Source organism: Gracilinanus agilis, chromosome 2 (assembly GCF_016433145.1).
Source record: "Gracilinanus agilis isolate LMUSP501 chromosome 2, AgileGrace, whole genome shotgun sequence".
Lineage (NCBI taxonomy): Eukaryota > Metazoa > Chordata > Mammalia > Didelphimorphia > Didelphidae > Gracilinanus > Gracilinanus agilis.
The window spans coordinates 243,676,595-243,701,546 of NC_058131.1; the positions used below are offsets into that span (position 1 = coordinate 243,676,595).

The following is a 24,952-nucleotide window of genomic DNA, read 5'->3' on the forward strand; positions in this document are numbered from 1 at the left end:
TTTTTTTCCTTTTAAGATCCTCTTACATGGCAAAATTTGGTGGGAACTGAATCATTTGGGGTCTATGACAAAGTCAAGAATAATATCTGGTGGGCTAGCTCAAGGAAGGCTAGAGCTAACACAGAAGAAGCCATGCAGATGAGAGAGGGGAGAAGGAAATAAAGGGAACACTCAGAGAATAGACTGATAAAGCAAAAGAACAGAGAGAGGAAGGAGGAAATGTGAGGAGAGATTCAGAATCTAAGAGATGCATATGCAAGGGGCTTCTTCATGATAAAGTGGCTCTGGTACAAAGCCACCTTGAGATACCTAGTTGGTTAGATTGGTTGCCCAAATATCTACCTGTAGTCTTGAGGGTTTTCTTAAGTTTTAATGTTTCAGGAATTACCTTACCATTACATAGGTATCTTCAGCAAATTTTCTGCTTTCCTAGAACATAGATTTGAGGGTTCTGGGAATTCTTTAGAAAAATTTTTCTTGGCCACTTTCCTCACATTCTGCCGACTCTGAACCCTCATCTCTAAACTTCATGTCTCAGTACCTACCCTTGGCATATAAATTTGCTTGTTCATAATCAAAATGCACAAATGCCACAGGGTCTTTCTTAATTTTTCCATGAAGTGTCACAGACCCTACGTTTGGGATGTCTCCCCAAAACTTAGAAAAGGATCTGTTCACACACAAGAACTGTCATTCCAGGAAAAACTATACTGCCAAATCCATTTGGTAACCATCCTTTTATAATGGGCTATTTCTGGTAACATTGGTTCCTTTTTCACAACTCTAAAATCTTTCCTTTTAAGAATCTAACAACCTAATATCTGACCAATATTTTACTTCAAGGATAAAGGACAGGAGGTGGCTTCTTGAAGTAACTTTTGCTACTGCTCTCTATATCTTCAAACTACTTATTAGATCATAAAACAGGCTAAGAAAACAGTTGAAATAGAAGACACTTGGATTCATATGCTTACCTGCAGCTGCACTGGTGGATGTAATAGATGCAGAGGGTAAAGCAGAGTTTTGAATAGGTCTACCTGCATTTTCAGAGGGCAGAGAGCTAGTAGTAGAAGGAATACTCATCAAAGGCTGTGAGATAGCAGACTGGTTCTTGTTCAGTATTTGGCTCCCTGAGAGAGCAGCAGATGGGTTCTGAACTTGAACTTGAGACATGTTCACTTTCAACAAAAGTGAATAACTGCAGGTAAACAGCTTTCAGTGCAGGTTAATTCAGTGCTATGAAGTCTAAAGTTCTACCTAAAAGTTGTAAGGAAAAGAAAATAAAAAGATAAATTATAGAGGAGATATGTAATTGCCAAAATCCAGATAAAATTGGTGTCACCTACCCAACAAGAAAAATAGTCCAATTCTACCCTATGACTAGGCTACTATTAAAAATGTGTGTTCAAACATTTTAATTGGCTGATGTTTTGTTTCTACTTGATTTATAGTAAGCTGCCTGTGTCTGCAGCCTTCTCACAGTTTAAAAATAAAGGATTTTCAATGCCCACATGTTCTGCAGTGACAGATTTCATTTTTGCTCATTTTTGCTATTTTAGACTCAGTAGAGTATGGTAATTTGCACTCTGTATATTTGAGAATTATAAACTGTCCACATACTTCCTAAACAATGCAAATTCTAATTACTGAAATTACTAATTGTTTTTATTTTCATATATCAACTATAAAGAGAATTCTACCCTTAAGATTTGCAAGAAGCTAAGAGAAAATTGGGTTTTCAAGACTATTAATAGGTGTATCAACACTTTAATTCTAAGAATCTTGTGCTCAGATTTATACTTTTCACCATTGTAAGTTGACAGAGAATACAAAACAAGTTTCAACTTAAGTTGTTTCTTTTCCTTGATGATGACAGAACTACTATCAACAATCTGAGATCATAAGCATGTTCTCTAAGATTAGTTTGATTTACTGCAAGCAAAGTGTTATGCACATTTTAATGTATAACATCATGAGAAATAGATTGGAATCGATTATTCAACAGGAATGTTATCATCAAAAGCAGAAGTGGTGCTGAAGGAGAAGAGAAGAACAGGAATAGAAGGCTTTGGAGTTTGGTTGTTATTTGGGTGGTTTAGAATTGAAGAGACCTTCATCTGATGAGGAAAGAGTATTTTGAAAACATTAATTCCGATCAAATTAGAATTCATGCCTAAGATAAACACAAGGAAAAGGCTACTTATTTTTGGTGGTCTTCCAGCTAAATAATGAAAATGTTTTCAGCTCTCAAAAAGTATTTTAGCAGTCACACACACACACACACACACACACACACACACACACACACACACACACAAAAACAAAAAAAAACAGCAGACAGTTCAGCTCATTAAGTTTCTGAAGAGTAAATGTGGACATCTGGGCTAGGCAGCCTAAAAGGAGAACTGCTATTAGCAAATTAATCAAATAGTTCTACAGTGAGGAATAAAATTATGTGTTAATTTTATAAAAATGTCAAGAACCTTTATTCTCTTTCCTTGACTAAAGGCAGAAAGTAGCAAAGCAAGCACTAGGAAAATCCCAAATACTTGTGTATTTCAACTTATAATATGTAATGATCAACACATCTAAGACTGAAAAATTAAAGATATCTCTGTTGGAATGAATTATAGTAAAAATGTAAAAACATGACTGTAGTGAATTTTCTAATATAAAAGGATCTGCTTATTTACTTAATAGACATCCATGAAAGCGTGACACATCAAAGAACCCTTAGGTCCCAGCTAATATTAGAAACAATCTCTGTTAAAGATTGTCATTTTAATAGTTTCAAACACTGCCCTTGAGTTCTAAAGATGCTTTTCTTCTTACCAAAACAGAATTTTTATTTTCTTAAGAAAACCTGTTAAGGCTATTTTTCTTTGGAAATAAAATCAGTTTCATAGATGGAATGTCTTTGGCACCACATCAGAACACATGCTTAAAATAAAAATGAAGACAAATTATCTGCTCTAGAATCTATCTGTATAATATTAACAAGTGAATTATGCTGTCAGTAGCCCAGAGGCTAAATCTCTAAATTAATTTCCAAATTTAGAAAGGTATAGGACCAAAAATAACCATTTTAGACAGTGCCGACTAAAACCAACAACCCATTGCCAACAAGTACTTACACACACACACACACACACACACACACAACTTCCCATAATTGCTCATCAGTTCCAGGAGTGGGGAGGGAAAGAACATGAATCATGTAACCATGGAAAAATATTCTAAATAAGTAAATTATTTTTTAAAAAATGGGGGCAGCTGGGTAGCTCAGTGGATTGAGAGCCAGGCCTAGATATGGGAGGTCCTAGGTTCAAATCTGGCCTCAGACACTTCCCAGCTGTGTGACCCTGGACAAGTCACTTGACCCCCATTGCCTACCCTTACCACTCTTCTGCTCCAAGATGAAAGGTAAGGGTTAAAACAAAAAAACAAAAAAAAACAAAAAAAACTTCCCATGGGGCTGAAGGACACTAAACATTTTAATAGCCGACTATAGCTTTTAATCCTAAACTACTCTAAAGTTAAGTAGGTCTTTCCAAAGTGGAACTTCCTAAATAGAAGGTAACATTGGAAAATTTAAAGTCCTCAAAAGGACTACTATTAATTAAATTAATATTACTTAAGTAGTCAGCAATTTAATATGTCTAGATTTCTTTAAAGCCTGAAAACTAAAATCGAAAGGTTTACCCTGACTGCTTTGATAGGACTCATTCCAACTCTTACTAGCTTCAAACACAAAAGTACTAATTTTCATAAAGAAAATAACTAGTACAGGTATACTTTCCACAATGCCCCCATAATCTGGAAAAACCTCATAAAAATTTTTGGCCCTACCTTTGTACCAAAGAATAAATGTGAAAAACTTTTGTTTTTATGGGGTAGAATACCTTGTACATTTTGGGTTAAGTATTTTGTCATGAGCTATATAGCTTCTAAACTTTTCTCTGTGTCATTTGCAACTTCCACAAAACTCCCCAAAAATTCCCATTTAATTTCTTAGGCTGATCCATGATATGTCAAAACCACGATGGGGAAAGTAGTGATGTGGAAGGGATACTTGTAATTTAACTGATAATTTCCAGAAAAGAATATTTCCTTTTCACCCATGAAAGACTATCAAATAGTCTAAAACACAATCAGATCTGTGACAATTTTCATCAACTTGAGTGGAAAGCCCCTCCCCAACACTATTTGTCAATATCTTCAAATGAAGAACAAATAAATATAGCTACTATTATTACTCTTTAAAGCCACACAAATTCTGGAATTGTTTAGACTATACTACAACTTAAAACTTCCCACGCAAACTTTGGATTTTCCCCCTTGCTTAAAATGGTCTTAAAAACACTTGCTAGAAAGTAGCCCAAGAATGCATAAAGACAAGAAAATTTGAGATATTTCAGGAAATGTGCTATAAGGCTTACTTTGCTATTCGGCAACATGCCAATCTCTTCATCAATCTTTTCTTCATGATGCTTGGCTCTGGAATGCTCAAACTATAATCTTTGGATGATACTGCATATATTTGAAAGACCCTGGCTTTGGAATAAAACTGACCAAGAGGCTTTGGAGAATTTTATGAAGCAGATGAATAATGCTCATCATGGGGGCTGGACAACCAAAATGGATTGGCTTTTCTATACAATAAAGCAATAGCAGAGCCCCCAGCATCAGCTGGGGGGGGGGGGAAGGGGAAGACCACCGCTAGGGGCTGCTCAGCACTGCTCCTCACTGTCAGCAGGCAAAAGGCTGCTTGCATAGGAATCACACAAACCATGAACAGCATTAGAATCAACAGCAAGAACGGAGATAAACTTTCTTCTACCATTAAACAGTGTAAACACAAACAGGGTTTGATAGCACTAAACTAGTACATTTCAAAATTAAGCTTTAGTATAATAGGCAATTTCATGTTATGCCTAAAGTCCAAAAAGGTAAACTTTGAATATTATTCTATCATTTTTTTTAAAAAACAAAACAAAATATATAGAAACTGATGGCTAAAAAATTAATTAAATTAAAACACCTGCTAGGGGTGTGAAGATGGAACTGGCTCACCCCTTAGACTTTAGCCACCAGGAACATGTTACCCCACCCAACTTAGAATTAAGTGGCGAGGGGGGAGGTCTATGACCTACATGTGCTAGTGAGTGACAAATCAAAAACAAGTTGACTACCCCCCAGGCAGTCCAAAGCACAAGGTTAAGGCTGCCATTTGTCTACATAGAACTGGAGGGTGGGCGCAGGAAGTGACACAAAGAACTATCTTTTAAATATGATGGTAACTTCCTGTGAAGGGGATTTTGCCCTTTGAACTTGGTATTGGAGGACCTCGGGTTGAGACCTCAGACTGATTCCTTATGAATTGTCATGGGGGTAAGTTAAGGCTGACTCCCTTTTCCTTGGCATTTCTGGAGGCACTAGCCTCTCCAAACAGGCCTATTGTCTTAGAGGAAGCCTCATGGCTAGAAGCCTTGTTTAATTAACTGTGTCCCCCACTTTGCTGGGGCCTCTGAAGCCCTGGACTCACTCACACTCACACTCACTCACACACTCTCACTCTCACTCACTCTCACATTCATTCTCTCTCTCTCTCTCTCTCTCTCTCTCTCTCTCTCTCTCTCTCTCTCTCTTCCTCTCCCTCTCCTTTTCCCTCTCCCTTTCCCTTTCCCTCTCCCTCCCTTCACTCTTCCTATTTGTAAAAAGTCATCCTGACTTGGGTCTTTAATTGGAATTGTGAAAATTGATTCCTGGTGACCAAAACTCTTAAATATCCAGTCCAACCATAATTTTTACCCCTTACAGGGGCAGCTAGGTAGCACAGTGGAAAGGGTGCCAGGCCTGAAGTTGAGTTTGAATTTTGGCCTCAGATACCTCTTAGCTGGGTAACCCTAGGCAAGTCACTTAACTCCAAATGTCTAGCCCTTACCTCTCTTTAACCTGGGAATTAAAGTGCTGAGTATCAATTCTAAAACAAAAGAGTTAAAAAAAAAAAAAAGACTCAGGCTAGCTGAAAACACATAATTTTCAACAATCAAAATGACTCAGCAACCTGAGGTTTTCTGACAACTTAACAGATCCTACAGATACTAGAATAAAATGAAGAGCTGGTAATTGCAAGATTCTCAACTTTTATTATAAATACATAAATGTAAATACTTTTAACATGCTCCAAGCAGAACACTTCATTCTAATTAAAAATAACAAGAGAAACTTCCAAACCCTTATTAAACTTATGATATCATAATATCCTTTTGATTTCCTCCTATTTGGACAGTCTTAGTCATCCAATGGATGAGGAAAAGAAGGCTAATGTTATTTCAAAGTTCTATGTCTTAGGGGCAGCTAGGTGGCTCAATGGATAGAGCGTCAGGCTTGGGTTCAAATTTTACCTCAGACACTTCCTACCTGTGTGACCCTGGGTAAATAGCTTAACACCATTTGTCTAGGCTCTTGCCTTTCTGTCTTAAGAGTTGTTATTAAGACAGAAAGTAAGGGTTAAAAAAAAAAAGTTCTCTGTGTTATATGCAATCTTTGTATTGCTAAGAGGGGATGTATTTCCCCACTGAAAACTCAATTTTAAGTCAAGGTTTTCCTAAGTCTTTACATCAATTTAGTTTCTAAGCATTTCCTTAAAAATAAAAAAAATTAAAATTAAAAAAAAAAATATATATATATATATCTCACAATGGTTGGCTGCTTTTGTTTTACAAGTGCTTTTAGATGAAAGAAGGCAAAGGAAGTCAAATTTTATGAATCCCATAAAAACTTTGTTTTAAAATTAAAAATTGAATGTACTCCTAAATAGAGACATACGGGATGCTAAAGAACACTACATCCCCTAAGAATCAAATGTATTTTGTTGACATAAACAACGCATACTGAATAACCCTGTCTACATAAGAAGTTATGCAGATTTTTCTCAAGAGATTGTATAAGTGTCTTTATTACTTTTATCTTTTATCCACCCAAATATAATGCTTCAATCACCTTCAAGTGTCAAAGCAGCTTCCATCTTTGTAGTAAAGGAATAAAGGCAAAATACCTCATTTTAAAAATATTCTAAAATTTAAAAATTTAACCTTAAAATTATTTAAATATATAAATATTATGCAATAAATTATATAATAATTATGATATAAATAAATAAAAATAAAAATAAATTTAAAAATATTAACACAAAATTAGCACAAAGTCACTTGTAAAAAAGGTAACTGTGTATCATTGATAACACCACTCCAGTGTCCTTTAAAAAATAACTAAACAGTTCCAAAAGAAACACAATCAGAATTTATGTCAAACGACTCCTCTGGTTCAACCACAACAATTTTATCAGTTTTTTTCTTTTTGAATTCTCTGCCATTTTATGAAGATAGCAGTATGGGTGGGGAAGACAAGTGTTAAGAAGAAAGAATTTGACATGGGAATATATTATATACGACAAAGTTTAAAAATTAAGGAACATTTCCACTAGTGAACACTAATACTGTTATTCATCTTGTGACCTATGAGAAACACAAATTGTTCTCACTTTAGAAGAATCAATCTGTTACAAAAATTCCTCATAGACACAAGAACCTACTATTAAAGACAAGTTACATGGGTTAAATAAGGAATAATTTTATCCTTAAAACACTATATAAATATCAGCTATTAGTCAAAAGAGAGCAGTACTATGAATAACTGGAAGTTTTTGGAAGGTACATTTTGGCTTAATATAAACACAAACTTGCTAATAGTTATCCTTCTACATCGCAGGGGTTAGAGGTGCATGCCCTCACGATCTAGAAAAATCCATGTAGTTTTTTGGCCTTCCCTTCATAACAGGAGAGAAGTCTAATGTTTTCTTTTATGGGGTATTTATAGTGCCTCATTGTAAATTTTGGGTTAAGTATACATTTCTGAGTTTCTAAACTTTTTCTGTGACATCTAATGGCCTTCATATGTTGTCTGCAGCTTCTGCAAAACTCTCCCCAAATTCCCATTTAATTTCTTAAGCCAACCCATGATATATTGAAACTATGCTGGAGAAAGTTGTAATGTGGAAAGGATAACTGTAATTTGAGATGTATAAAAATGGAACAGGCTGCCTTGAGAAGCTGTTATTTAGTGATCTCTGGCAACTTTCAAAGAGAAGCTGTGTATAACCACCTGTTATAAATGTTGTAGCAGAGACTGACTCCTGTACAGTTATTATAATAGATGACTTCTGTTTCTTCCAACTCAAAAAATCTATTATGGTAGTCATTGCTCACATGAGCACATTTTTTTCTCTCTAGATTTTGGGAGAGTCCATCCACTCAAAACTACCTCTGGCCAACAATAAAAAATGTAAGCTCAAACTCTTTGTCACTATACTGAACCCTACCCTATATTTCCCATTTTCATTCTACCAGTTAGGTGGGCTCAGTGGATAAAATGCAAAAAGTGACCTCAAATTTTTACTAGCTACATGATCCTGGATAAGGAATTTAAACTCTCAGCCTCAGTTCCTTCATCTATAAAATGGAAATTATAATAGTATGTGCCTCCAAGAGTTGCTAGGAAGATCAAATGAGATATTTGCATGTTGCAAACCTTAAAGCACTATGAAAATGCCATTATTATCATTAATTCATCATTTCTTTCCATCCAACTCCCTCCAAACATTTTTTGTTATATTTCCTTTCAAATGTAGCCTTCACAATACCCAAGAGTATTAAACTCATTGTTCAATACTAGTTGAATTGATTAAAAATAGCTCCAATAAGTTCTGTAGCAATTTCTAAAAAGCAAACTTCTAATTATCCACACTCCCTATTTCTGTGATTTCTTTCTAAAAAGATAAAGATTTAGATATTTGATAAGAAACCCTTTTCTACACCATATCTACCAGGTATGGAAACAGTGAGAAGCCCCCAATATTAGCCTAATCTTGATGGACAAAATAGCAGCAATGAAAAAAACCCAATTCTACCATGACCTACCTTACATAATGACTTCCTAAAGCTTCTACTATGAAAGTTGCAGCATTAAAGATTCTCTGTAAGTTTATATACTGAGGTCAGAAAATGAAGCATACCTACTTAAACACTTTCCAACAAGAAAGTTTTTCTCTTAAAAGATAAAGCAGCACTATTTGGGAGACAGTTGGTACAATTTACCAGCACATACTTAGTAAGTCAAATATATGATAAAAGTTAGAGAAGCAGCAGTACTAGAGAAATAATCACACAGGAAAAATAAAGGACGATTGCAATCCATCTTGTTTGAGATTTTTACATCAGGCCCAACAAGCTAAATGTACTCATGTAAAACTTACTTAATGACAAGTATTCAACATAGAATTTTATTTTTCCTAGTTTATTGTTGGATAATCTATTTTTAAAAATCTACCCCCACCACTTTAAAACATGGTTTATTTTACTTGGACCAATCTAGAAAACCAAACTATATCAGACTTAGCACTGACTTTAAAGAAAACATACCTCTTTTACCTAAAAGTCTGAATATTTTCTTTTCTAGCCACTTTTCCAGGTTTCTCCTTTTCATCTTCTTTCAATTCAACTCTTTAGAAAGTAACATTAAGAAATTCTCCCTCCTGCAACAAATGTTTTAACCAAATGGCATATACAAATTTATTCACTATATAAATTTATGATTTTCTTGTGATACTAAAGTAGCACAATGCATACAGAGTATTGCTTAAGAAGAGACTTGGGTCAACGTAACAACTGTTAGCCATTTTGCCCCCACAGAAAAGAAACTTCAGGACACATATCACCTAGTCAGAAACATTATTGCTTTAGTCACCATCTTCAGCATGGGTAAATAGTGGGATCCTGTTTATAAGAAATCAGCCCTAGTGCAAAGTAGTTACTAATAAAGCCAAATCAGAGAAACAAAACTAATCTTCAAGAGTATGGATCTTTCAGGTCAACTCTAATTCAACTATTAATGCAATAACTCTTAGCAATTAACTTCTCTGTGCCTCAGTTTCCTTCGGCTGGCAAATGGCCACAATAATGATAAAAGTTTCAAAAGGTCTGAATTGTTTACTACAGCCTGGTAAGTTAAAATATAAGTAGCAGGCTATGATAACATAAAAGTACTCTAGGTTCTTTGAAGGCAGGTATTAGATAAATACAATGCATAAATTTTACAAATATAATCCCAACTCACCTTCCCCCCCATCCATTTTCCTGGAGCTCTGTAATCTCCCTAACCAATCTATCTTAGTTTTCTGAAGAAAGTCGAATGAAATAGTTGAAAGAGCCCTGGATTTAAGATTTAGAAGGTCTGAATTTGACTCTCAACTCTCTCAGTTGTCAAGACATATGGCCTTGAACAAGTCACTTTACTGCTTGGATTCTCTAGTCCTTTATTTGTAAAATGGGTAAACTATGAGTACTGCCCACATCACAGATTGTGAGAAAAGCCCTTTGTAAACTACAGAGCTCTATATTAATGTGAGCTATTAATATTTCCTTATCCTCAAGGAGGGTACTTGTCCCCTACTTACCTCTTAGGGAAATTGTGAAATTTAGTTAGGCAAATAGAAAGAACTTTTAGCACTTGGAAGAACAGTGCTTTATAAAACTTTTATAAAGCATTCCTGTTAATCAAAGCATGTAAAGAACTTTAGGGTCCACAGAAAAGAGATATGATATAAATGTAGTATTTTTTGAAGTAATGCAAATTCTTGCAAAACTCTTTTCCTTTTGCTTGGATGATCAGAAACTGCAAGTGATAATGAGGGTTGATTTATAATCACATCTCAAGGCAAATTCAACACTGTTTGTTCTAAAGGTTTGAAAAACAAGCTTAGTACAAACAGTGAGTGAAATCAGAGACTGAAGCAAAAAACTCCCCAAATCCTTAAATCAATTTGACCAACAGATATATGCTTGTTAAACAAGCTGTGCTGAACTGCAGTTATCAGGGGTCAAATTTTCATATTTTTTTTGTTAAAAGGAAGTGGGGGAAAGGGAGGGGGTTCTATATTCTAGTCATCAATTTTTCTTGCAATTAATATTTAATTAAATTTCAACACATTTAACTCAGACAAGAATAACTGCATTAATATAATTTATTCCACTTTTATTATATTATAAAACACCATTAGAATTAAGACATCTGCTTACCAGACTTCAGAAAAATGAGTGATCCCTTCAATGAAGAATAGGATTACAATTTCAGAATTAATGTAAATTTCTGGTACCTTGAAAAGAGGGCGCTCCAGGGACAATGTAGTTTGGTTTCAGTTCGGAGATGTTATGATGCCTGGCAAGAAAGATATAACATTAATAATTTTCTCAACTTAAGTTTGTACATAACATCTAAAAGGATTTCTTACCTTGAGATCACTATTGCATTATTTACAACTTCTATTAAAAGAATTCCTGATGTTTTTATTTGTGTATCTGACCAACTTACTAATTTTAGTGTAACCAATGGCTTAGTGCCCCATATTCTGTACAAAGACTGGGTTCAATCTTCAGAACTCCCCCCAACTCTCATAATAACTTTTTGGTTTCTGTCCCCATCAAAAATCTAGGAAAGTCTCTTAAGTTCATATCTAGTTCTCCCTTCAAATTTGGATAAATAGGCCTATTCAGATCCATAATAAGTATCCTTTATTTCACTGCAAAGACAATGGGAAAAAAACTCAAGTCTATAAACAATGGATCAAAATACATACAGGGTTCATAATACATAGTCCACAATCAACACATTCCTCCCACTTCCCATAGGTTCCTAAAGTCCTGATTCAAAGCTCTTCCCTGAGGTTTTAGACTCCCTTTATGTTAAGGAAAAAATATGCACACTGAAAGAGGAATAAAAGGCAGTCAAAATTTTCTTTCAACATTTAGGAAGGGAAACAGTCTTGGAGATGCTAGTTAGACATTCTGTAAGTCCCAATTTCACCCTACAGAGTTATATGCTTAAGCATTCAGTTTTTCAGTACTACTCTGAGGACCTGGATATTCAGTACTACTCTGAGGACCAGGAAACAAACCTGGGGCTAGCTACTGGATAGGCAGCACTTCTTCCCATCAGACCACATGTAAACCTTCTGAATATTTCGTGGCAATATAAAAGTACAAAATCCAGATTTCTTGCTCTTTTATATTATAGTACTTATCCCTTTTCTGCTTTTCCAGTTTGGGAAGGCATTATTTAATCTCCTTCTTTCTTCAAAAGAGTACCTTTGCCTACAACTTCCCTTTTCTTAGACTCTTGGAAGTAGATTAGCTAGCAAAGCAACCCCTACTAAGGCTGGTGCCACTTAGAAAATTTTCCTTTTGTTTAGTTAGGTGTTGACTGAGTAGTGTCTAAAAACTCTCAGATCTCTTCTCTGATAAAAAGCTGGATTCTGGAAGTCTCAAATTTTAGGTTATTGATAGAATGATTTTCTGAGCATGAACTCTAAACCCATCCCCATAAACTTCAGCCAAAGACTCTCATCACTTAGACCCATGTTGGCAAACCTACAGCAGTAGTGCTGGAGGGGGCTGTTCCCCTCCCCCTCTCCACTTCACCTGAGGACATTTCTCACATGACCCATCCCACTGCCCAGGGAGCACCTCCTCTCTCCCCTGTGTGTGTGTGTGGGGGGGGGGGGGGGAAGGGGAAGGGAGAGGCTCACATGTGGCTGAGGGTTGCAATTTGGGCATCTGGTCTTTCAAAAGGTTCACCATCACTGACTTAGACCCTATAGTTGTCTTTACATAACTGCTACATAGTTGACTGCATATGTTCTTCTGCACTTGATTCCTCAGGGCTGGGTTCAGGCACTCGATATTCAACTATTGTCCAACTACTGCTGTCTTTTAGGTTAAAGGGGCATCATCTATGAGGCAATTGATTATGTAGCTCCCAGGGTCTTCTCTCAAGGCAGCTATTAATGAATAGGACATAGTGGTGCATAAATCCCTCAGGATTCTGGTCTAATCCTAGCTCCTAGAGCATAAAAGGAAGTCCACAATGTCTATCTTATAGGAGTCTGAGCCATATAACAATCACTGATGTTTTCTAGGGGATATCAAGGAGCAAATCCAGATTCTCCACAGGAAAATACAATTAAGTTTCACTTCTCTTTAAATTTATCAGATTGACCAGACAACTTCCTAGAATGTTCCACTATAAGTCAAGGATGAATATTTTTATTGAAGGTTTTCCAAGTATGCTACTCTAAAGAATACAATGTCTTACTTGATAGGAAATCCATTGAAAACAAGGAAGAAAACAAAATAAGATTCTATAGCCAACATTGGTATCACAAATTCATAAATTTTACTTATAAAAGGGTCCTCTCCTCAAGCCCTGACTCAGAGCCTATAGTTCTAAAGAGCTTGGTTATTTGTATTCCAAAACCATAGTTGTTCAGAAACAGCAAATCATAATAGAAGAAACTGTTGCTCAAAGTACACACAATGACCAGTGAGAAAAGACAATGGATAAAAAGAGTTCAAAAACCTACAAAGGACAGAGAGATGGACTCAAAGATCATTATATTTAATAGAGGAACGAATATCCCTAAATAGCTCAATGAGCCTAGAAGACACTACAATAACTGAGTTTCAAAATGATGACTTTGTGTTATTAAGAAAGAGTTAGTGAGTTGGGGCATTAATGCATTGCTGGTGGAGTTGTGAACTGATCCAACCATTCTGGATGGCAATTTGGAACTATGCTCAAAGAGCTATGAAGGAATGCCTGCCCTTTGATCCAGCCATAGCATTGCTGGGTTTGTACCCCAAAGTGATCATAAATAAACAGACTTGTACAAAAATATTTATAGCCGTGCTTTTTGTGGTAGCAAAAAACTGGAAAACAAGGGTCTGCCCTTCAATTGAGGAATGGCTGAACAAATTGTGGTATATGCTGATGATGGAATACTATTGTGCTCAAAGGAATAATCAACTGGAGGAATTCCATGTGAACTGGAAAGACCTCCAGGAATTGATGCAGAGTGAAAGGAGCAGAGCCAGACATTGTACACAGAGACTGATACACTGTGGTAAAAATCGAATGTAATGGACTTTTGTACTAGCAGCAATACAATGACCCAGGACAACTCTGAGGGATTTATGGAAAAGAATACACTCCACATTCAGAGGAAGAACTGCAGGTGTGGAAACACAGAAGAAAAACAACCGCTTGAACACATGGGTTGATGTGGACATGGTTGGAGATGGAAATGACCACACCAATGCAACTATCAATAATATGTAAATAAGTCTTGATTGATTACACATGTTAAAACCAGTGGAAATATGCGTTGGATATGTGAGGGGGCTGGGGGGGGGGGGTGAAGGGGAAAGTAAAAACAAGAATCATGTAACCATGGAAAATTTTTCTAAAAAAATAAAATATTCAAATCTAAAAAAAGAAAGAAAGAGTTAAGAGTTGATATGCCCTTTGGGGAAGGTAGGATCTAAAAATCACACATTTTAGAAGGATTTCTTTGAAAAACATTTAAAATTTTAAAAAGAAATTCTCAGCTACCTAGGAAACTTAGCTAATTTAGAAAGATAAATTGATCCCTGAAGGATCCAGAGGAATGAGGTCTTAACTGAAAGGCAACTTATTTGCCCAATGGCATTCAAATAACATTTAAGAAAAGGAATCAGAACAAGTTACTGCAACTGTACAACAAAGTACATAAGCAACCAGGGAGACCTTATACACGTATGATTTTTAAGAGTGAAAAGATAGTCTAAGTAGAATCATAATAACAATGGCATATGACAACACTGTATGTGTGAGATAGAAAATTCACCTGATAGGTGATTTTAATTTATAAGCACAAGGAAAGATAAACCTGTTAAATCATAAAGCTAACTCCATGATGAAGCAACATAAACAACATTATGTATTCCATTTAGAAAATTAAAATTTTCAACATCTTTTTTGATTAATGAGATATACATGTTTTAACAGCTCATACAGGTCATCCCAAAAGTATGACTAATATGATCTCACTAAAAGTAAAAATCTAAATATATTTAATTCAGTTGGTCAAAGTATTATTATATACTGACTGTAACTCATTTGGAGTAGTAAGTAAGCCTCTCTCTTGAATAATTTCATATCAACTTAAGAAGAACTGATTCAGGACCAACTGAATACTTAAAGAGCAGCTAGGTAGCTCAGCAGATAAGAGTGCCAGGCCTAGAGTCAGGAGGAAGACCTTGGTTTAAATTTGACCTCAGACACTTCCAAACTGGGCGAGTCATTAAATCCCAATTGCTAGCCCTTACCACTCTTCTGCTATGGAACCAATACTCGGGACACACTCTAAGACAAAAGGTAAAGGTTAATTTTTTTTTTTAAAGAATGAATAGGAAGGAAGGACAACTATTATCAAACATTGTACGGTTAATTATGAGTCAAGACTAGAACTAAAAAATTTTAGTTCTTAGAAGGAACATAGAATTACAGTTTAAAATCATCCATCTCAGTGGGAGACAGCCATAACAAAAATTAAAATAAATAAAATAAAATCATCCATCTCCTGAAAGAGAGATGATAGGCTCAGAGCATTGATTAATACATTTTTTTTTCATTAGACATGGCTAATGATGGAATTTATTTTGCTTAACTATATTTGTTGCAAGAATTTTGTTTTTCTTTTTTCTTTTTCAAAGAGGGAGGCATGGGAGAGAGAAAAAATAGGTTTCTGTTCATTGAAAAAATTAAATTACAAAAAGAATTTTTATTCCAAAATTTGCCTTAATGGGACTTTCTAAAAAAAGTTGTCATTAAAACGTTAACCACCTATGTTCTAAGCAAGACTCTGTTAGGTGCTATAGAGATCCAAATAGGATTATAACATAGTTTTTGCCTTTATGAAGCTTACAGTCCGGTAGATGAGAAATGGAATGCACCTAAATAACTATAACACAAAGTACAATGTGAAAGTGTATTAAAGGGGCAGCTAGGTGGCTCAGTGGATAGAACCAAGCCTGGAGTTGGGGGGATCTGAGTTCAAATCTGTCCTCAGACACTTCCTAGCTGGTTCAACTCTGGGCAAATCACTTAACCCTATCTCCCCTTCTTCCCCTCAAAATGGATGAAAAGAGATACAAAGTATTATGAGAGTTAGAAGGAAAGAGCACTTCTTGCTGGGAAAAGCAAAAAATACTAAGATATGCTTCCTGGAAGAGATGGTAATTTGAAATGAATAATAAGTACTACCACAAACAAAAATATAATTAACATTAACTTCTGCCATGCAAATAAAAGGGGAAAGTTTAAAATGTAGGGAGATTAGAAGAACATAGAATAATTTACCTGTCAAATTTATGGATAAGGAAAGAATTTATGACCAAACAAGATTGAGAACATTATGGGATATAAAATGGTTAATTTTGATTACATCAAATTAAAGAGTACTTAAACAAATAAAATCAGTTCAGCCCAGATTAGAAAAACTGAAAACTGGGGGAAATTTTTATAATAAATTTCTCTGACAAAGACCTCATTCCTGAGTCAACTTTATAAGAATACAAGTTATTCCTCAACTGATAAATGGTCAAAAGATATCGAACAGGAAGTTTTCAGAAGAAGAAATTAGTTATCTTTAGTCATATTAAAATGCTCTAAATCAACATTGATTAGAGAAATGCAAATTCAAACAACTCAGAGGTACCACCTCACACCTATCAGATTAGCTAATATGACAGAAAAAGAAAATGACAAAACTACAAAGGGGATGTGAGAAGATTGGGACACTAATTCATTGTTGGAGTTGTGAACCTATCCAACCATTCTGGAGAGTAACTTGGAACTGTGCTCAAAGGGCTAGAAAATTGTCCATACACTTTGCCCCAATAATATCACTACTAGGTCTGTATCCCAAAGAGATTTAAAAGCAGAAAAACCTTGGAAGACTTGCATGAACTGAGGAAAAGTAAAGTGATTAGAACTAGGAGGGCACTGTACACAGTAAAAGCAATACTGACCAATGACAACTATTTTGTGAAAGACTTAGCTATCTTCAGCAACACAATGGTCCAAAACAATTCCCAAGGATTTATGATGAAAAATGTTATCTACTTCCAGAGAAAGAGCTGATGGAGTATGGATGCAGACAGAAACATATTTATTTTTGCTTCATTTTTCTTGGTCTGTGTTTTCTTTTACAACATGATTAATATGGAAATATGTTTTGCAGAACAGTACATGTATAACCTATATCAAAATTGCTTGCTTCTCAATGAAGGGGGAAGGCAAAGAGAGGGAAAGGATATGGAACTAAAAAATTTTTTAAAACAAATGTTTAAAAAAAAAAATGTTAAGGGGGCAGCTGGGTAGCTCAATAGATTGAGAGTCAGGCCTAGAGATGGGAGGTCCTAGGTTCAAAGCTGGCTTCAGACACTTCCCAGCCCTGTGACCCTGGGCAAGTCACTTGACCCCCATTGCCCACCCTTACCACTCTTCCACCTAGGAGCCAATACACAGAAGTTAAGGGTTTAAAAAAAAAAACAAATGTTAAAAATTATTTTTACATGTCATTGGAAAAAAAAAATTTAAAACAAGAAGATAATATCCATCAACATATTCTAAAATATTTGACTGACTGATCAATTACTAATCAATGAAAAGATAAACAAAATGCCTCCTTAATTTATTAAAAACAAATTCTGGTAACAAAAGAAAAGAGACAAGCAGAACCAATTATGGAAGCATTGATAGCAAACATTAAATCTTCAGCTGACATGAAGCTAGGAAAGAGAGCTAACCTGTCAGATGACAGAATTTGAGTCCAAAAAGATTGCAAGATAGAACAATGTAAAAGAACCATTGATATACTGTAGTAGGGTTAAATGTAAAGTCTTACATTCAGGTTCAAAAAAATCAAGAATGGGAGATATGGCTAGACAATTTATGTGGGAAAAGACCTGAAGGTGTAAATGTACTGCAAGGCCAATTAATCAATTTTATGACATGGCAACCGAAAAAGGCCCAATATTTTAAGACTGTATAAATTGAAGTACAATGTCCAAAATGAGAAGTTAAAACAGTTTCACTGCATTTTGCCTTGTTCAGACCACAGCTAGAGTACTGTATTTAATTCTTGGTACCATACTAGACTAGAAGAATACTGACAACTAGGAGAAGACTTGAGGGGGAAAGGGGAACAGTATTTGCTGAGCTCTCTAGTTGAAGAGGGATTGTACTTGTTCTACTTCATTCCAGAAGACAGAGCTAGAACCGATACATAGCAGTTCCAGAAAGACCAGTGTTAACTCATTGAAAGAACAATTTCCTAGCACTTAAAGCTGCTACAAAGGTGAATGGGCTACCTCAGGTGATATGAAATTCTTCACCACCTGATATCTTCAAGCAGAGAGTAAACTGGTCACTTGTTAGGGATAATATAGAGCAGTGGTGTCAAACTCAAAAGCAATCCCTGAGATCCCTGCAGGTTGTATATTGATTTTAAAAAAACCACAAACTGAGATTATTTTTATTTTGTTAAACATTTCCCAATTACATTTTAATCTGGTTTGGGCAAGCCCTGGAAGTTTGACACCTCTGTTGTAGAGATGTTCTGTTCACAGATGAAGTGGAATATTTGACTTCTGAAGAACCATTCAACAATGAGATTCTATGATTCTATAGTAGTAGAGAAACATAGTAAGATGATGATGAAATTGGACCTTAAAAACTTTTTTTAAAGTCATGGGCCTTTGAGTTGTAAAGGTCTTCAGAGATTATCCAATCTTCTAATTTTACAGAAAAGGAAAGACTTGTAATAGGAACTCAACTTATAAATTTGCTGGGAATTCCAAGATGAGGAAATATCCTCTATTGGGGCAGATCAACACCTCTGAGGCTTTGAGAGAACTGCCTAGACTAGAGCACTGAGAGTACCTTACACACTCACAAAACAGGTATGTATCAGAGGTGGAATTCGAACTAAGTCTTTTTGGCTTTAAATTCAGCTCTCTATCCACAACGACATGATGCTTTGCACAGATGAAGCCCCTAATACTAATTCAGGCTCCTTAATCCAAAACTCAGTGCTTTCTCATTTTCATCAAAAGATTTTTACACAATAATTCTAAATAATCCAAATAAAAATTTATTGAACCGTAGTAAATATTATTTATCTTTTTAAGTCCTAAATATTAGTCTACATTAAAATAAATTGAAAAATGCGGAAACATCAAAAGTGTAATGCTCTCAATGAGGGTACTCATTTGACATGATTCCCACTATACCTGTCACTAAAGACCCTAAAAAAAGGCCTAAGTTTATTAGTTAACCTCCAGTCATTTTTTGTTTTGTTTTTAATTTTTTTCTAAAACCTTTCCCTCTGTCCTGGAATCAATACTGAGTATTGGTTCCAAGGCAGACGTGTGGTAAGGGCTAGTGACTTGGCCAAGGTCACACAGCTAAGAAATGTCTGAGGCCAGATTTAACCCAGGACCTCTAGTCTCTGGGCCTGGCTCTCAATCCACTGAGGCACCTACCTGCCCCCAAAGCAGTCATCTTTTTAAAACAGATATAAACCATTTGAAAGTCTAAGAAATTTTTTACTCTTCATAATCTGGCTCAGTGAATTAAACAATACTCCTTGGATGACTGATTTTTATTTGAAACTTTAAAAAAAGCAGTGTAATTTGTATTCTTAAAAAACCAAAAAATCCACACTTATAGTATCTATAACATTAGGTTTTTGATTAAACAAATTTTGCATTTCATTTGAGTTACAAAATGTCAATTAGAAGTCTAATTAAAAATGCTTTCCTGGGGCAGCTGGGAAGCTCAGTGTTGAGAGCCAGGCCTAGAGACAGGAGGTCCTAGGTTCAAATCCGACCTCAGACACTTCCCAGCTGTGTGACCCTGGGCAAGTCACTTGACCCCCATTGCCTACCCTTACCACTCTTCCGCCTTGGAGCCAATACACAGAAGTTAAGGGTTAAAAAAAAAAAAAAATATATATATACACACACACACACACACACACACACACACACACACACACATAAAATCTATACTAAGGGTCAATTCCAAGGCAGAAGAGCAAGGGCTGGGCAATTGGGATTAAGTGATTTGTCCAGGGTCACACAGCTAGGAAGTGTTGGAGGTCATATTTGAACCCATGTCCTCTCAACTCCAGGCCTGGCATTGTACTACCTAGCTGCCTCAACCCAGTATTTTTCTAGTCTATATGATATGCTGTTTCTGAATTGTATTTTTAGGATAACTTATTATTCAACTATAAATTTCTCGGGCAGTTGAGCATAGCAGAAAGAGCGCTAGTGCTGCCTCAGAAAACCTAGGTTCAAGTCCTGACTCAATCACTAGCACTGGGAGCACCCTCAACTTAAGACCTCTGAGTCTCAATTTCTTCCTCTTGTAAAACAGAGATAAAAATGGTCACTCTACTGTGCCTCACATGACATTATGACCATGAGTACAAAGAATAGGGTCCATGCTAATACCCTGTATTTATAAGAGGCTTGATTAGATGGGATTCAATTCAACAGATGTTTATAAATGTTCACAAAGCAATCTGTCAAAGGTGACAGTCAACATTAATTTTGGTATTAAAAAACCACAACTTTGTTCTTATTCTTCCAAATCAAACTCTTCTTTCAACATATCACTGAAAATACCACATAAATCCATCTCAGTTAAAAATTAACTTTAATAACTAGCTCATCTTCTCAGAGAGTTGAAACTTTAGTTTGCAGTTTCATCTTTTTTAGACTTACCCTAATGCTATGATCTGAACCATAATAAAAGGTTTATTTAAAGAGGTAGGAGAAAATTAAGAACAGAAAACTATTTTGATTTTCAAAGTTTCCTGTCACCAAGAAATTCAATTCAGGAAACAAATGTCTATTTTATGAAAAAGAAATTTTGTCTTAAGAAAATTTTAATGACATATATCAGGCACTATGCTAAGTACTAGAAACAGACTAACATTTAAAAAAGCCTTCTAGGCCCTCAAGTTTACATTATACTGGAGGATGGGGAGAAATAGTTAAAATAACCTGTGCTAGGTTCAGTAAAATTTCCATTAATTTCAGTAACCAAACATTACAACTACCACCCAAACTCACTCAGATACCTTAACCAGTTAAAATAATTCCTATAGTTTTAATGTGACAGAAGAATGTATAATGTCCAAATTAAGCAATACTTAATCATTCTACTAGATTTTAACCAAGCATGACATCAAATAATCTATGACATGATCCAGTTTAGGGATTCAAATAAGAATACTAACAAAGCTTCTGTCAGATATGTTGTTGAAAAAGTCATTAAGCCACACTGCATACTTAACTCTTTGCAAAATTGAAAAGTTGTATTAGTGCTAGCCAGTTTAATTCCAAATAAGGATATATTCTTGGTCATATAAAAAAATATAGGAGAAAAGGAGGAAATCAGCAGAAATCTACAAGAGCCATTTATTTTGTGCTTCAATGTATAAAGTATTTTTGGCCTGGTGTGACTGTATCCTGGTTGTAGAGGCCTATCTTTTCCTGTTCCATTACTGGTTGCATGACACTTTAGAAGCAGAATCCTGCCCCCAAAATAGTTCTACAAGTTTTGTTCTTTCCATAACTTGACAACTACATACAAATGTGTTTTTTATTTTTGGCTGTCTCCTGAAAGGGGTCAAACTTGATTCAAAAGGACTACTAGGTTTATGATAGCAACAATAAATACTAAAGAATTTATAACTGAAAAACACTGGAAAACTTGAGCATTTTTCAAAATAAAATATAATACTGTGCTTTCCTAGAGTACTAAACTAGGGCTCAAAAACTTTAATCTTTCTCGTCTGTCATGTTTTGATAACTAAAACAAAAAATAAAATTTTCACAGACTCCAAGGACAATTAGAATATAAATACTACATTGATTGTCTAAAACAGGACAATTTTGAAAGCAATATTTATAGTCATATATTTAATATTTATAGTAACTACAAGACAAATTAAACATTCTTTTTGGCTTCCTCAAGTAAGAGAAATATCTTTTAAAATTACAGAGGACAATATTTGCTTGCTATCTGCAATTATTTTAACATTACAAGTCTCTTAAATCAAGAAGGTTTCAAAATTGCTAAATTTAATATTAAAAAGTAGAGCAGATGATTAGGCTCTTTAAAAAAATTCCCATAATAGAATTTAAAGTTTCTAATCAGAATCTGTTTACTTAATTCTTAACCTAAAATTATATCAACATATTTGCACAATGAATGTTTCACTCTCGAAGTTTTCATCACATAATTTATTAGCCATAATTTAACTGTGACATGAAAAGTTCTTTCCCATTAAAGTTGTTTAAACAAATACCCATTTGACCAAAAAGAAAATACAAATGATTTTTTAAAATTAGCATTGTGATAATAAAACAACTGCTGTTTCATATACAAATAATGTACCAGTAATATTTCTTATAATTTGAGAAAAAACTAATCTAATCCTGCCACACATCTAATCCACCAAAACCTCCATTTTAGCCAGGAAATGTATATTATAACAATTTCCACCCCATAAAATTAAATAACTTTTTATCATCTGTACATGGCTAAGTAAAAAATAACTTTATACATTCAACAGAAAAATAACTAACTTGAGAGAAAATAATGGGCTTGGGAAAACTTAGTTAAAGTTTAAGTCAATTTTAAAATACTGTAGTTTGTGAGAGCACTGCATTTTACAAAAGTCAACAAGTAATTTATCTGACTCATAGTTTAAACATTTAGGAAACACAGATATTTTAAATTACACCAAAGTGAGCAATAAGACCTTCTAAGTGTATCAGCCTATAAGCAAGTGTCCAATATGTGTGCTTCATAACATTAAGCAAAAGAGGTTTCTAAGAACATGTGCAAATCAAATATTTTTAACTCATCAAGGGACTCCGTTTAAATATTTTCAAATAATGTAAAAGAACTTTTTTGTAGAATAAACAAACATTACCTAATAATCATTTTTGCAAATCAGGGTTTTCATAACTCAGTTTGCTTAGTACAAGATATACTAGTATACCTAACTTCTGAATTAAAAATAAACTCGGCATGCACAAAGGAACCCGCCACACTAAAATCTCACCTGTCATCATGCTCACTGAAATTAGTCTCTCTGCAATTCATCTATTTTAATTTTTACCTCAATAACTCAATATAATCTCACTTTGATTACCTAAAAATAACCCAAACAACTTAAAATCAGCCTTCTCCTGCTTACTCACAACATTTAAAACAATTTGACAGCATAAGAAAAAACAAAAAAGTCCCTGAGACCTTAAAGATTTTACCATTGCCAAAAAAAAAAAGACAGATGAAAAGGCAGTCATATACATTTGCCCTTAAGGAAGAGATCCTCTTACATACACAACTGAGATATTAAAACACGAGTAAGTGCATAGATTTATAATGGGGATCAGCAAACCTGGGCAGAGGAGCTGGCAAAAAAGGTATCTGGTCGTGAAAGTTACTATATGATAGCAGAAGATGCAATTTGGAGTAAGAATAAGGACCGAAATAAACTACAGAATACATCTATTTACTAGATATGGGATGACAATACTACCTTTCTCTTACATGGTTGTGGCCCCAGATGGATAAATGAATCAGCCAGTTCCATACACTTTATACTGAAGGAATGATTAAAGTCTCCCATCTGTATCAGTTGCTATGGATCAGTATCAACTGAAATAATCTCTTTTCCTCATACAACCACCTGCAGAAAAATGCATTCCTCACCTCCCCACCAAACGTACAGGTGTCTGGGGGCTGCAGCTAAGGAACTTTTATATCACTAATCTTTCTTTTCTTCCAAAGAAGCAGAACCATACACAATTTCATCCTTAATACGAAGGGCAGATATGGTATAGAAAAGATCGGAGGAGGAAAAAAACCCAGTCCATCTTCTAAGTGTAATGACTACCGGGGCAACAATAAAAAAACTGCTGGAGTTTCAACAATTTAATTCAACGAACATTCCATTTGTGGACAATCTGGCCGACAGTGGAGGAGGAAAAGGGTTAGAATAAATTCCTTTAAGCATTTGAGTTCAGAGATGAATACTGTAGCCTTAGAACTGGGCTAGGGGAAAAGAAAAACTAACTGGGTTTGGGGGTGTGTGTGCAGAATTATGAGGAGGAGCTTACTGCTAGCTCCTGACTTAAAGGGCCTGGTCTCCCCTCCCTGGCAAAGAACAGGTTAAAAAGGCTGTTGCGCTTCCCTCCGACAGGGAAGGTGCAGGGAGAGGAAGGGGGTTGCTGGGAGGGGAAAAAAACACTGGTCTCCAGCAAGGTGGGGGCTGCAGCAAACACTATTCCTCTGGGGAAAAGGCGGGGAGGGGCACCAAGCTGAAAATGATCAGAGATGGGGAAGGGGCGGCAGGGAGAGGCGGTGTAGGAACCTGTGCTTCCCTAGCCCCCGGGGAAGGGAGGCGAGGGGCTGGGATAGGAGGTGAAAGCTCTTCTCCCAGAATAGGCCCGGATCTCCGCCCCTGGGAGGGCGGAGGGACTGAGGCCTTTCCTGGGGGAGGGGGTGGCGCAGCCCCTCCCCACTCCGGCCAAGGAGGGAGGCTGACTCCTTCAGCGGCCTAATGTCCCCAGTCCAGGCTACCGAGGCACGCCGGGAGCAGCGGGTTGCCTCGCCTCTTCAGGCCGAGGTAGGCCAAACTGGCTCGGAGAAGCAGTCTCCGTCCCCTCCGCCTCTCCCTCACCCACCCGCCATCCAGGCCCTTCCCCCCAAGCTGCGACGGGCTGGGCCGAAGCGCCTTACCTGGATTCCCGGGACTCGTCTCCCGCCGAAGAATCGGTTAGGCGGAGGTTGTGAGGAGGGGAGGGGAGGCGGAATGGCCTGTAGGGGGGCGGGCGCCGGGGGTCGGGGAGGGAGGGAGGGGGAAGCCGAGCCAGACGCTGCGGCCACAGGGCAAACACTAAAGAGAATGAGCCGCTCGGGCTCCCGC

At 36.1% G+C, this 24,952-nt stretch overlaps 1 protein-coding gene across 3 annotated transcripts in view; it reads right to left on the reverse strand.

Annotated features, from left to right (window-relative positions):
- The window catches only part of STAU1 (staufen double-stranded RNA binding protein 1), an 81,933-nt gene extending 56,995 nt beyond the window's left edge, over positions 1-24,938 (reverse strand). For 2 of the 3 annotated variants that reach the window (XM_044663817.1, XM_044663816.1), the window contains exons 1-3: positions 24,766-24,937; positions 11,216-11,277; positions 975-1,257 (exon numbers count right to left, since the gene is read on the reverse strand). In XM_044663817.1, the coding sequence (XP_044519752.1) occupies positions 975-1,173 (199 nt within the window). In that variant the 5' untranslated portion in view covers positions 1,174-1,257; positions 11,216-11,277; positions 24,766-24,937. Of the gene's footprint in view, positions 1-974; positions 1,258-11,215; positions 11,278-24,765 lie in introns of all 3 variants that reach the window. The other variant, XM_044663815.1, reaches the window with a different exon arrangement.
- Between the last annotated feature and the right edge of the window lie 14 nt (positions 24,939-24,952).